General features: G+C 39.4%; 1 protein-coding gene across 1 annotated transcript in view; it reads right to left on the reverse strand.

The window, feature by feature from the left end:
* Positions 1 to 4,654, reverse strand: part of gdi2 (GDP dissociation inhibitor 2) — a 35,206-nt gene extending 30,552 nt beyond the window's left edge. Inside the window, exon 1 of the mRNA XM_061714427.1 lies at positions 4,534 to 4,654. Within this exon, the coding sequence (XP_061570411.1) occupies positions 4,534 to 4,578 (45 nt within the window). The 5' untranslated portion in view covers positions 4,579 to 4,654. The remainder of the gene's footprint in view (positions 1 to 4,533) is intronic.
* Between the last annotated feature and the right edge of the window lie 8,067 nt (positions 4,655 to 12,721).

Consider the following 12,721-nt stretch of genomic DNA (forward strand, 5'->3'; position numbering starts at 1 on the left):
AAAGTGACTGTAGTGTTATGTAAATGATTATCCGTCACTCGTAAATCATCTTTTGGTCCACTTTATTGACTCGGTAACAACACAGGGATGACGGACTGCTATTTTGCAGGCTGGTGTTACGGTCTAAAGGGTCCGTGTCTGAACAACCACAATTGGTTCCTACGCTCTGCGTGACATCAGCACAACACAGTGACAGAAAACTATAACAGCCACAATGAATATCTGCTGCTATTCATTTCATGCTGTTGAGAATTCTGCACTACGGTTAAGCCAAAATGTATTTTCATTTTCTTATTGATTGTGAGTTTGACTGGATGTCATTCAACTTTTAAACCTCGTAAGTAAACTACCTCCTTTTGAAGTGAAATTGATTTATTTTTGTTATTTTACTATTCTGAACTTTTTGTTTTAGTTTACAATTTCATGTTTCTACATTTTGTGGCACCAGAGCTGATAAGCTTTGTTTTGATCCAATGATGCAGTCAGTGAAAAAACAAAAATATGTCCATGTTGGAGAGAATGGACAATACAGTTTTTTACTTAATTTACTTTACTTTTTTTTACTTTACTTTTTTACTTAATTCTTTGCCAAAATGTATCTGATTGGGAAAAAGTATCGGAAATGTATCGGGAGCCAAAAAAAGTGATCGGATCGGGAAAAATCGGGATCGGCAGATACTCAAACTCAAGTGATCGGGATCGGATCGGGAGCTAAAAAATCCTGATCGGGACAACCCTAGCTTCAACACATTCAACATATATTAATAAATTACTGATAATTGAAAATTTTTCTCAGAATGAAATCACATGCAAACAGATATGAGCCATCTGCTCCCCTTTTCATTAAATATTCATTATTATCCGTCAATAAAATTAACATTTTTAAAACATGTTTATGTTCAAATTTAAAAATTATATAAAAGATCTTCCTTCTTCTTTTCATAATTTATTTTGTGTTAATTCTGATATTCATTCTTATGCCATAAGGCACAAAGATGATTTTAATTTAGCGTTTTGTAGAACATTAAACATCAATCTTTCCCCACTTGTGGAATTCACTCAATAAATCTCTTAAATCATCCCCATCCTTGACAATATTCAAAAAACATTTAAAGAACTTTCTTATTGTTTCATCTTTGTAGTGTTTATTATTTAATCCGAGTTACATTTTCTTTTGTGTTTTTGTTTTATATATATGTTTATTCATATAAGGAAAGGATTCTATAGAAGCCACCAGGCTTCTTCCTTTCCTTGCATGTTATTTCAATGTTTTTACATTTATTGTTCAATTTATCTTAAATTGCTAAATAAACAAAAAAAAAGTTACATAATAATAAATATATATTATAGCAAACAATGTAAAGTTAAGATAAAACCTGATTTACAATCTGCATTTAAGGCCCATTTGAAAGTTTACGTTCTGTAACCTGTATTTTGTAAATGTAAAGTTCATTCTTATACATCCTTTCTCAGTGCAAATGTTTACAGGGAGGGTTGGAAAAACTGAAGGAAGCCAGTGAGCAGCGAGCTGAAATGAAACTGGCAGATCAGAAGGTGGTGCTTGCTGAAAAGTCCACACCTTTGTGAAGAGATGATCACAAACACCAGTGTAGCTGAGGAGAAAAAGACTCTGGCTGAAGAGAAAGCTAAAGAGATTGAGCAGCAGAACGCTGTCATAGCTGTGGAGAAAAAAAGAAGCTGAGAGTTCCCTGGCTGAAGAAAAATCTGATGTGGCAGATATCAGGTAACATCTTTTCCTCCCTCAAAACATCATTTTAATAGTTTGTTGCTGAGATAATCGGCGATGTTGGGCTTCCACACTTCAAATCCAAACAAAAAAACTCATCTTTTCAGGCTCTCTTTCTTCTGATAGGCGGAAAGCCTGAACACATGTCTGTACCGTTTATGTCCATCTGTCCCTGCATTATAGTGTAGTCATTGTTTCTGCTCTTACTTTATTTTATGATCATTTTCGTAGCTGATTTAATTTGTATGGTGACCTTGAGTGTCAGAAAGGCGCCTTTAAAGAAAATGTATTATTATTTTTTACTTTTCTTGTCTCTCAAAAAAAAAAGTGTTTTCAGTGGAAAATAGGGCTGAAACGATTCCTCGAATAATTCGAGTAATTCGATTACAAAAAATGATCGAGGAATTTTGTCTGCCTCGAGGAATCGTTTAATTTCACCAGCTCAAAAGCAGGGTGTTTCCCCCCGGTAAAGGAAGAAGAAAAAGGAGGATATGTTTGGTTTTTGTAACATGCTCAGGCATAGATCTATATTTATATATATATATATATATATATATTATATATTATATATCTATGTGCTCAGGCAGTCTGCAATGGCCCAGTAGCTCAGTGCTTAACTTTTATTTTTAATCCACTCTATATTCTTCTGGTCCATTCTCCTATATGTTCCCCCTCTAACCCGGTACAGACATAGGTTCCTCTAAACATCTGTTCCCGCTACAGTTTTAACTAAAAGAAAATGTGCTCCAATACAGCAGGTCTTATAATATTATTTTGAACACTGCCAAAACTCAAAATCTTATCAAGACTTTAACTTAAAACTTAAGTAGAACTTCAAATGTGCTTGACACAAATGAAAGTTCAATTGAAACACGTGGGAAAAACACCTAACCTTTGAAGTGATGTGTGTTATCAGGTGTAATGGCATTTTTAGGTTAGAAATAAGAACAATTCTTGGTCAGATCCTTAGTTTTTTGAGTTAAGGCAGTGAATTTGGTCGACTGGTGTAAGTTCAGGGTTTTTAAATGCACAGCCATGAACCTACTGGATTATATAATTTTGTCTTATTGATGTCAATTAACATCTAACATCTTATGTATATTTATAATTTCTCTTTAAATAAACAAAAATATGTTTTATCCGATTACTCAATGGAATTTTCAGTAGAATACCAAATTACTAAAATATTCGATAGCTGCAGCCCTAGTGGAAAACACTCTACATTTCAGATAAGGCTTCAAATATTTCTGAGTGGCCTGTTCAAGTACAGCAAAGAAAGCAGGAAGTAGCAGACGTAGTACGAGTGAAAGATGTGCCTGGCAGCAGCAGCTCGACGTGTGCACGTCCGTGTGAGGCTGGAGCAGCTCTCACCGAGCAGCTCTCACCGAGCACACTTTCGCTTCCAGTTTGACTCCAACCACACCCTGCCAGATCCTGAAGCAACTTCTGCACCGCTGCTTTTGCCCTAGTCCGTTCAGACGGATCCTCGGCTTATTTAGTGGAAGTCACCACGCCAAGACGAGACAGAGAGACAGAGACCCGAGTCCTTCATGAACAGTATTCAGCTCTTAGCTGAGCTGCTGAGGAAAGGCCAGGAAATGCCATTCAGGGCTGCAGAGACGTGAAGCCGTCCATTGACACAAGGCGTCACGGGGTTTCCGTGACACGCTGCAGCCTTGTTTGACATGTCTGACTGGGATAATAAAGTTTATTCTGATTCGGACTGACAGCAAGTCAGGAGGTTTGGAGTATACAGGACTGTCTCAGAAAATTACAATATTGTGATAAAGTTCTTTATTTTCTGTAATGCAATTAAAAAACACAAAAATGTCATACATTCTGGATTCATTACAAATCAACTGAAATATTGCAAGCCTTTTATTATTTTAATATTGCTGATTATGGTTTACAGTTTATGATTAAGATTCCCAGAATATTCGAATTTTTTGAGATAGGATATTTGAGTTTTCTTAAACTGTAAGCCATGATCAGCAATATTAAAATAATAAAAGGCTTGCAATATTTCAGTTGATTTGTAATGAATCCAGAATGTATGACATTTTTGTTTTTGTAATTGCATTACAGAAAATCACAATATTCTAATTGTCTGAGACAGTCCTGTAAGATAAATGTTATGTTTGTGGTAAAGTGGATGAAACAATATGTGACTTATTCTGCAGACAGAGCTGCATTAAAGAGCATTAAAACGAGTGAAGGCTGATTTATGGTTCTGCGTCAAATAGACGCACGTAGCCTACGGCATAGGGTGTGCGTCGACGCGCAAACTACGCCGTGGTCTCTGCGTCGGTGTAACGCGGGACCATAAATCAGCCATAACCAGGAGCTGGTCTCTCGTTAGCAGGTAGCGTAAGCCGCTAACGGATTAATCTCATCCTGACAAAACCCGTCCTAACTGGCGTCCTTACTGAAATAAGTAACACTGTCCACTGCAGCCAGAACCAGCCCCGCACTCCCCCCCCCTGCCAGCAGAAAGCAGCAGAATCCGCGGGGCTGCTCGGCTTTAATTAGGCTGCTACGTGTACGAGCTAGGCGGCTAGGCTAGCGGGGCCTGCTGAAGGCTGATTTATGCTTCCGCGTTAAGGATGATTTATGGTCCCGCGTTACACCGACGCGGACGATGCGCGTCGCCGCGTACCCTACGCCGTAACCCTACGGCGTAGGCTCTGCGTCGATTTACCGCAGGAAGCATAATTCCGGCTTTAATCACGTCCACGCCCAGGTCCCGAGCCCCGCACCGAGCCCCCCGCGCTGGGCGCAGCTCTCACCGTCAGGCCGGTGCCGAGGACGATCACGTCGTATTCTTCATTCATTTTTCCTGAATGTTCGGTGTTCCGCTCCCTCAAACAAACCCGGACAAGAAAATGGAGATCTGGAGCCGGAGGTGGGCGGGGCTTAAAGGGGGCGGGGCTTAGAGAGGCGGGCCCGGGGCGGGGCTTAGCGGGGGCGGGGCCTCCTGGCCTGTCAATCACCTGAGAAGACCGTTCAAAAAGTCCCAACGAAGCATCTGAAAATGGAAGGCTACATTTTTATTTATTTTTTATTTTTTTTATTGAATATGGAAGCCCATTTCCGCCAGTAAAAGAAAAGAAATAAGATGAAAACTAAAAGAAATAAAAATATCCCCACGATAAGTCATAATTATGTTGAAATTATGAGATAGAAAGTCATAATTATGACGTTATCTCATAATTATTAATTTTTATCTCATAATTTCGACTTTTCTATCTGATAATTATGACTTTATATCTCATAATTATGACTTTTTATCTCATAATTTCGACTTTCTATATCATAATTTTGACGTCTATCTCATAATTATGACTTTCTATCTCATAATTTCGATGTCACAATTATGACTTACCGTGGGGATATTTTTATTTTTAAGGCTAAGTGTGTCAAAGTTTATCTTATATTTAATAAGATTGGTCTTGACTGGATAGCATCTATGAAGTATTTTAAAAGTAACCTCTCTTACTTTGTTTGTAATAATACATTTTCTTGACAAGACCCATGTGTTTTTCCAATCTATCTCATTATAGAAGTTATTCCAATAGAAAACTGCTGCAGGTTTAGAAACAATATCTCTCTGTATAATATCTATAATGCAATGATTCGTAGCTTTATCACTTAGTAAAGGACAAATATTACCAACATATGTCATCAGGATTCAACCTTGGAAATGGAAGGCTACATAATCATTTCTAGAACAGCCAGATGACGTATCACTGCGAAGAACAAGGAAAACATTCAAAACAAACGTGGAGGTGGTTGAAAGTATGGCTGTACATCACAAGCTTCATCCCTGAACGTATTACAGCCATTAACTGGATGGCTGGTTGATATTTACAAATATCACAACGTCTGCCACCACGTGACTTTAATTCAGTTAAGAACGGATATATTGATCTCTAGGTAGTGTAAACTCTAGTGTGTTAGAGTCAGTAGTCATAGTTGCAGCTATAGAACAAGACTATAATAGTTAGTCTCAAATATATCTTGGTGGTAGATATGCTGCTATAGGCCTATGCTGCAGGGGGGACCGACATGATCCACTGGGCGGTGCCTCTCACCCTTCTTCTCCTCTCCTTTTCCCTTCCTCTCTTCTCCATTTCCATTTTTATTTATTATAAGTATCTCATAGCTATCATTTTTGTCCATCGCTCCTGTAGTTTCTTGTGCCGGCCCCCCTTTTTTCTCTTTTGTGCATGTTTGCAGGCCGGAGCTTCGGGAGCTGGGTGCTGACCTGCGGTCCCCCCCCCCCCCCTCTGGTCATCCCGCTCCTGCTTCCACCTGCCTGCGGTCCCCCCCTCTGGTCATCCCGTTGCTGCTTCCACATGACTGCGACCCCCCCTCCTTCTGGTCATCCCCCTGCTGCTTCCACCTCCCTGCGGTCCCCCCTCCTTCTGGTCATCCCCCTGCTGCTTCCACCTCCCTGCGGTCCCCCCTCCTTCTGGTCATCCCCCTGCTGCTTCCACCTCCCTGCGGTCCCCCCTCCTTCTGGTCATCCCCCTGCTGCTTCCACCTCCCTGCGGTCCCCCCTCCTTCTGGTCATCCCCCTGCTGCTTCCACCTCCCTGCGGTCCCCCCTCCTTCTGGTCATCCCCCTGCTGCTTCCACCTCCCTGCGGTCCCCCCTCCTTCTGGTCATCCCCCTGCTGCTTCCACCTCCCTGCGGTCCCCCCTCCTTCTGGTCATCCCCCTGCTGCTTCCACCTCCCTGCGGTCCCCCCTCCTTCTGGTCATCCCGCTGCTGCTTCCACCTGCCTTTGAACAACTATTGAACAAAACCACTTCTTGTCATATCAAATCATAGTAAGAACCTAAAACACCATGTTAGTTTTATTTCTGGGTGCAATGAGCTTGATGAAAAAAGACAAGTACTCACATTTTCATTTTGTCTTAATGCTATACAAATTTTCATAATTTAAATTGGTGTATCAGTGTGGATCGACTGATCATTGCAAACGAAAGCGAAGTACTAAATGCAAACAACTGATAATTTCACCCCGAGTTGAAAGTGCAAAATGTCTAAAATAGTGATGCGTTGATAGGAATCCCTGGATTTCTGCAAAGGCAACGGTCACTGAACTTGCTTCTCCTGAACTCAATGTTTCACTCTGTGGTAAAGGCTCTTCATCGTTGATCTTCCAGGTCCAAGAAGTTTCACTGCTTTCACGGCGGAGCGTCACAGCCAGTCTGGAGTTTCTCATGAACTGAAACATGGTGGTGAGAGCTGAACGTGTGAACGTTGGTCTGATGAGACCGAGCTGGATCTGTTCAGCCACACGCTGCTTTCACACAGGTGTATACACTGCAAATACTCAAAATCTGACCATATTTCTAGTTAAAATGTCTCATTTTTAGTCAAACAATCTCATTACACTTAAAAAAAGTCATCACCAGATACAGTAAATAACTTATTTGACAATTTTCACCTGTTTCAAGTGAAAATTTACTTCAAATAAGTAGGAAAATCTGCCAGAGGGACAAGATTTATCTTCTCATTACAAGCAAAAAATCTTGTTCCACTGGCAGATTTTTCTACTTATTTCAAGTGAAAATCTACTTGAAACAGGTGAAAATTGTTGTTTTTTCCAGTGATGAGTCTTGTTTTAAGTGTAATGAGATTTTTTTTGACTAAAAATTAGACATTTTAGGTAGAAATAAGACAAATATTCTTGTTAAGATTTTGGGTTTTTGCAGTGTAGTAATGAAGTAGATGTACTTCGTTACACTAGTTAAGTCATTTTTTTGAGGATTTGTACTTTACTTGCGTTTTTTTTTTTTTTTTAAATCAGGACTTTTACTTTTACTCAGTGGTGTAAAGTAACGAAGTACAAGTACTTCGTTATTGTACTTAAGTAAGATTTTTGAGAATTTGTACTTTTATTGATACTTTCATTTTTCTGTACTTTTACTTTTACTTCGTTACATTTTCAAGGAAAAAATCGTACTTTTAATCCGCTACATTTAAAATTGGACACCTCGTTACTCGCTACAAATTAAAGCCATGAGAACAGCACAGGCGGGGGCTGATTTATGGTTCCGCGTTACACCGGCGCAGAGCTACGGCGTAGGGTACGCGGCGACGCACACCCTACGCCGTAGCCTACGGCGTAGGTGTGCGTCGATTTAACGCGGAACCATAAGGCGGACGGGAAGGAAGGGGGGCGAGTGAATTGCCCGTGATTGCCCGGCGGCGGGTCCGTGACGAGACACCTTTAATACCGTTAATATTATAGATCCATGCGAGACACCTGGGGCAGACGGGGAGACTCGGCCTCCCCGAGAAGGAGCCGCAGCCCCCGGGAGAGTTGCGCCGCAGAGGCGGGCCGGAAAGGCCGGAGGAACCGCCGTCGCGTCGAGTACCGATGAAGACTGAAGCCTGAATTATCGGTCCGCGTTAAATCGACGCAGAACCTACGCCGTAAGGTACGGCGTAGGGTACGCGACGAAGCGCACCGTACGGTACTCTGCGTTGGTGTAACGCGGAACCATAAATCAGCCTTGAGCGGCAGCCGACGCTCAAGCCAACGAAATTAAAATGGGTTAATGGAAACAAACGCTAAAGGGGTCAGAATAATATCACCATTATTTAGAGTTGTAAGTAAATTCTTGGATTCTTCATTTCTTTGCAATCCTTTTGAAAATAATTTTGTACTTTGAATTTTGTACTTTGTACTTTGTACTTTTTACTTTTGTACTTAAGTACATTTTACACCATGTACTTTTGGTACTTTATTATATTTAATTTGAGGTACTTTTATACTTTTACTTAAGTAATTTTCTTAATGGGTACTTTTTACTTTTACTTAAGTAATTTTCAAGCAGAAAATTTGTACTTTTACTTAAGTACAATATTTTTGTACTTTTTCCACCTTTACTTTACTACATTTAAAAGTTAAAAAATATACTTTTACTTCGTTAAAGCCGTGGTCATACCTGGTCACAAAATTCCCAAACCTACCGAATGAAGTGTATGTTTTCCTTCCAAAGAGCCACGAGATAAAGGCGTTCAAGAATTCACCATCCGACCTCAAGAAGCACGTTGAAGTTAGTGAAATAAAGCTCATGAGGATTCACCCAACATAGTTAAAATGTTAAAAAGTGACCCTTATGTTAAGTTTTGCAAGAAAGACAGTTTATCTTTGGTGTTGTATTCTATACCACATTTCATTCACCTGAAAGTGAAATAAAAAAAACAAGGAAAGGATCATTTTTGGTTGTGTTGCTTCTTTTCATGCGTACTATAAAATACTTGTACTTTTACTTTTGATACTTGAGCATATTTTTTCACAAGATACTTTTGATACTTACCGGTAAGTACATTTAACGTGAGCTACTCTAAGACTTTTACTCAAAAAAGGTGACTTTTAACTTTTACCAAAGTCTTTTTCAGTTATGCTATTTCTACTTTTACTTAGTTACTTTTTTCAAGTACTTTATACACGTCTGTGCTTTGGTTTAGTGAAGGAAAGCAGAAGCCTAATCAGTTTCCACAGTGAAACATGTCAGCAGCCTGATGCTGCAGGTCGTTTTATTCTTGTTTGTGCTCCAGATCCTGGAAAAAGGATCATGTTGATATTGTAAAGACCGATGTGCAGAAATCTGCTGCCAGTCCAGCTTTAGGTCCCCTCTGGCTTTTACAACTAGCCCAGGGGTCGGCAACCCGCGGCTCTAGAGCCGCATGCGGCTCTTTAGCGCCGCCCTGGTGGCTCCTGGAGCTTTTTCAAAAATGTTTGACCTTTTTTTCTTCTTTTCCTCTTTTTTTCTTCCCTTTTCCTTTCCTTTTTAATCCCGCAATTTTGACTTTTTTTCTCGACATTTCGACTTTTTTCTCGAAAAAATTTCAACTTTTTTCTCAACATTTCGGCATTTTTCTTGAAATTTTGACTTTTTTCTCAACATTTCGACTTTTTTCTCGACATTTCAACTTTTTTCTCAACATTTCAACTTTTTTCTCGAAATTTCGACTTTTTTTCTCAACATTTCAACTTTTTTCTCAAGATTGTACCTATTTCAACATTAATCTTGACATTTCAACTTTTTTCTCGAAGTGCATAAAGAAAAAAAAATCTTCCCCCAGTTCTAACTAATATAGATTCATGCAGCATGTGTTGCCTTCATTCTAAGGCTGATACAAGACTTTTCATTTTTTGCAGCTCCAGACATATTTGTTTTTTGTGTTTTTGGTCCAATATGGCTCTAAAACATTTTGGGTTGCGACCCCTAGTCTAGACAATGGCCCAAAATGGACATCTACATTTGTCCAACAGACTGAAGCAGTGGCGTAGGCAGAAATATTTTTTTGGGAGGGCCAGGACAAAAATGGGTGGGACATATTGTCCCAGAAAAAGCAGACTTATTAAAACTTTTAAGCAGAAAACATGACAAACAGACAGATTAAAGGCAGTGTCAATTTTACTTTGTAATCTGCATTACAAATGCATTACAGTTAAGCGCATTGGCTCTGCAGCTACAACACAATAATTAACAGTTTTACAGTGTAACTTACTGCATGACAGAGCTTACAGCACCGCAGGTTGACCGGGCACTGGCACTGGCGTGTCTTCAAGTTTAGTTTTTTTTAACTAATCAATGAACTCTGTTCAGCCATTGTTGTGGTGATAAAGTCGGCTGCAACGCCGGCTAGCTTGCCGGCTGAAGGCAGCTCAATCTGTCGGAACCAGAGCATCAATTACGTCCCGAGGCTCGATCCCTGCAACTTGTTTCAAAAGCTCTGTGTTAAAGGAGCATTAGGCAGGATTGAGGCAGGATTTATGAAAAAAATTCGTATAGGTTTTAAGTTTTCTAGTAATAATGTCAGATGAAGCGTTCCAAACCCAAAAGAATGATTCCTCTAGTGTATCTCTCCGTTGCCTTGAACAGGCTGTGTGCTGCAAAATGTGCTACAATTCGGGCCCGAATTTCCCGCGCTGGGCTGCTGATGTGACGTCACATGACGCTGCATGAACGTTCTCCCCGTTCTCCCGTGCCGGCTTCACTGTTGGCTGCAGTACCCCCAACGACCGTCGTGGTGAAGGGTGGCGCTAGAGAGTCTCATTTCTTAAAAGGAGCCTCAAGCTCCTTTAATCAGAAGAAAAAAATAAAGGCTGAACACAAGTCAACAACAAATCACGTTTATATTTATACCTTTTCTCATATACCGTATTTTGTGGACTATAAGCCGCACCTGCACATAAGCCACTCTATTTAAAAAAAAAAGATATGCAAGCTGCGGATATTTCTGTTGTTAGATTAGATATTTACTACATGTACAGAAGGATTTTGAACTGTAAATGATGTACATGTTTGTACCTAAATAGATCTTTCCTAACAGTGTCTTTTAACACGGCAGCAACTTTGCTGATTAAAACGGGACCAAGTGAAAATAACCCGTATTTATTTATCTGTTTGAAATCTGCTTCTACCTACTTCTATCTGCAATAGAAGAAGTAGCGTATTCTTCTTTGCATTTATTTTGTCTTAGTTTGGATTCTAATTCCGGTTAGAGCGCCCCGTGCTCAAAGGTTAGCGTTCCAATCAGAAATGATGTAGTTTAGAGAAGCTAAAACAATCAGCCACGAAAAAATGGGCTAAAATCTCAGTGTGACAATCTCTTATGGCAATTTACAGAAGTGTATTGCATTCACTTGAGAAAAAAAAAATCTGCTGTTTTTTTGAATTATTGAGATAATTATCTCAGAATTCCGAGAAAAACTTTAATAAAAAAAAGAAATCTGCTCTGTTTTTCTGAATTAACGAGTGCATTATTTCAGAATTCCAAGAAAGGTTTTAGTGAAAAGAAAAAAATCTGCTCTGTTTACAACCTGCATGACCTGGACAACTGCAAATTCCTGAGGTGCCTGCGCAACGTTGATTAACTAATAACAATAGCATCTATATAACTTAAAGACAAGAGTATCTCCCAATGTTTCAAACCGAAAGCAAAATAGAACTGGATTAAACTGGACAGGAACATGTTTGCTTCCATGAAATCCAGCTCTCAAGTGAATGACAGCTTCTTGCAAGTTGTGAAGTATCTCGTTAATTCAGAAAAAAAGAGCAGATTTTTTTTTTCTCTCAAGTGAATTCCGTAGCAATTCCTAACATTGTCATGTCAAAAAAAAATAAAAGTATGTTTTTTTTTTTTCAATTTCATGTTTAATCACGTTGACTGCAACTGTACAGCACCCTGCAGAAACACGGAAGAATCTAAACTTCCCTGAGGAAGTTCTGTCTGATTCGTGGTCCGGGGTCAGGCGGTCAGTCGTCCACCTGCATGTGCTGGAGTTTCTCACATGGGACACATCCAGTACTCGAGTTGTAACAGAAAATCAGGGGGGATGGTGGATTTTATCATATGGGGACAGATAATTTGTGCTGATTACAAATAATATAATATATTACAAATAATAGCAGTGACCAAAACACCTGCAGAAATACTGCAGGAATGACATAGCAGCAGTTAAATGCAGCCTTCTGTAAGCTTTAAATATCCACTGGACTTACATCAAATACATCAAAACACAACAATAAAAAACACTTTTCTGAACTTATCAATATGACTCTGTCCTTCACAGGATAAGTAACATGGATCACTGCAAAAACTCACAATCTTAACAAGAATATTTGTCTTATTTCTAGTTAAAATGTCTCATTTTAGTAAAAAATCTCATTGAACTTAAAACAAGACTCATCACTGGAAAAAACAACAATTTTCACCTGTTTCAAGTAGATTTTCACTTAAAATAAGTAGAAAAATCTGCCAGTGGAACAAGATTGTTTTTGATTGTAATAAGAAGATAAATCTTGTCCCAGTGGCAGATTTTTCTGCTTATTTCAAGTGAAAATTTACTTGAAACAGGTGAAAATTGTCAAATAAGTTATTTTTCTGGTGTTATTTTTCTGGTGATGACTCTAAATGTTGAAATAGCAGTAAAACCACATTCATTG

Source organism: Cololabis saira, chromosome 23 (genome assembly GCF_033807715.1).
Source record: "Cololabis saira isolate AMF1-May2022 chromosome 23, fColSai1.1, whole genome shotgun sequence".
In the NCBI taxonomy this organism is placed as follows: Eukaryota; Metazoa; Chordata; class Actinopteri; order Beloniformes; family Belonidae; genus Cololabis; species Cololabis saira.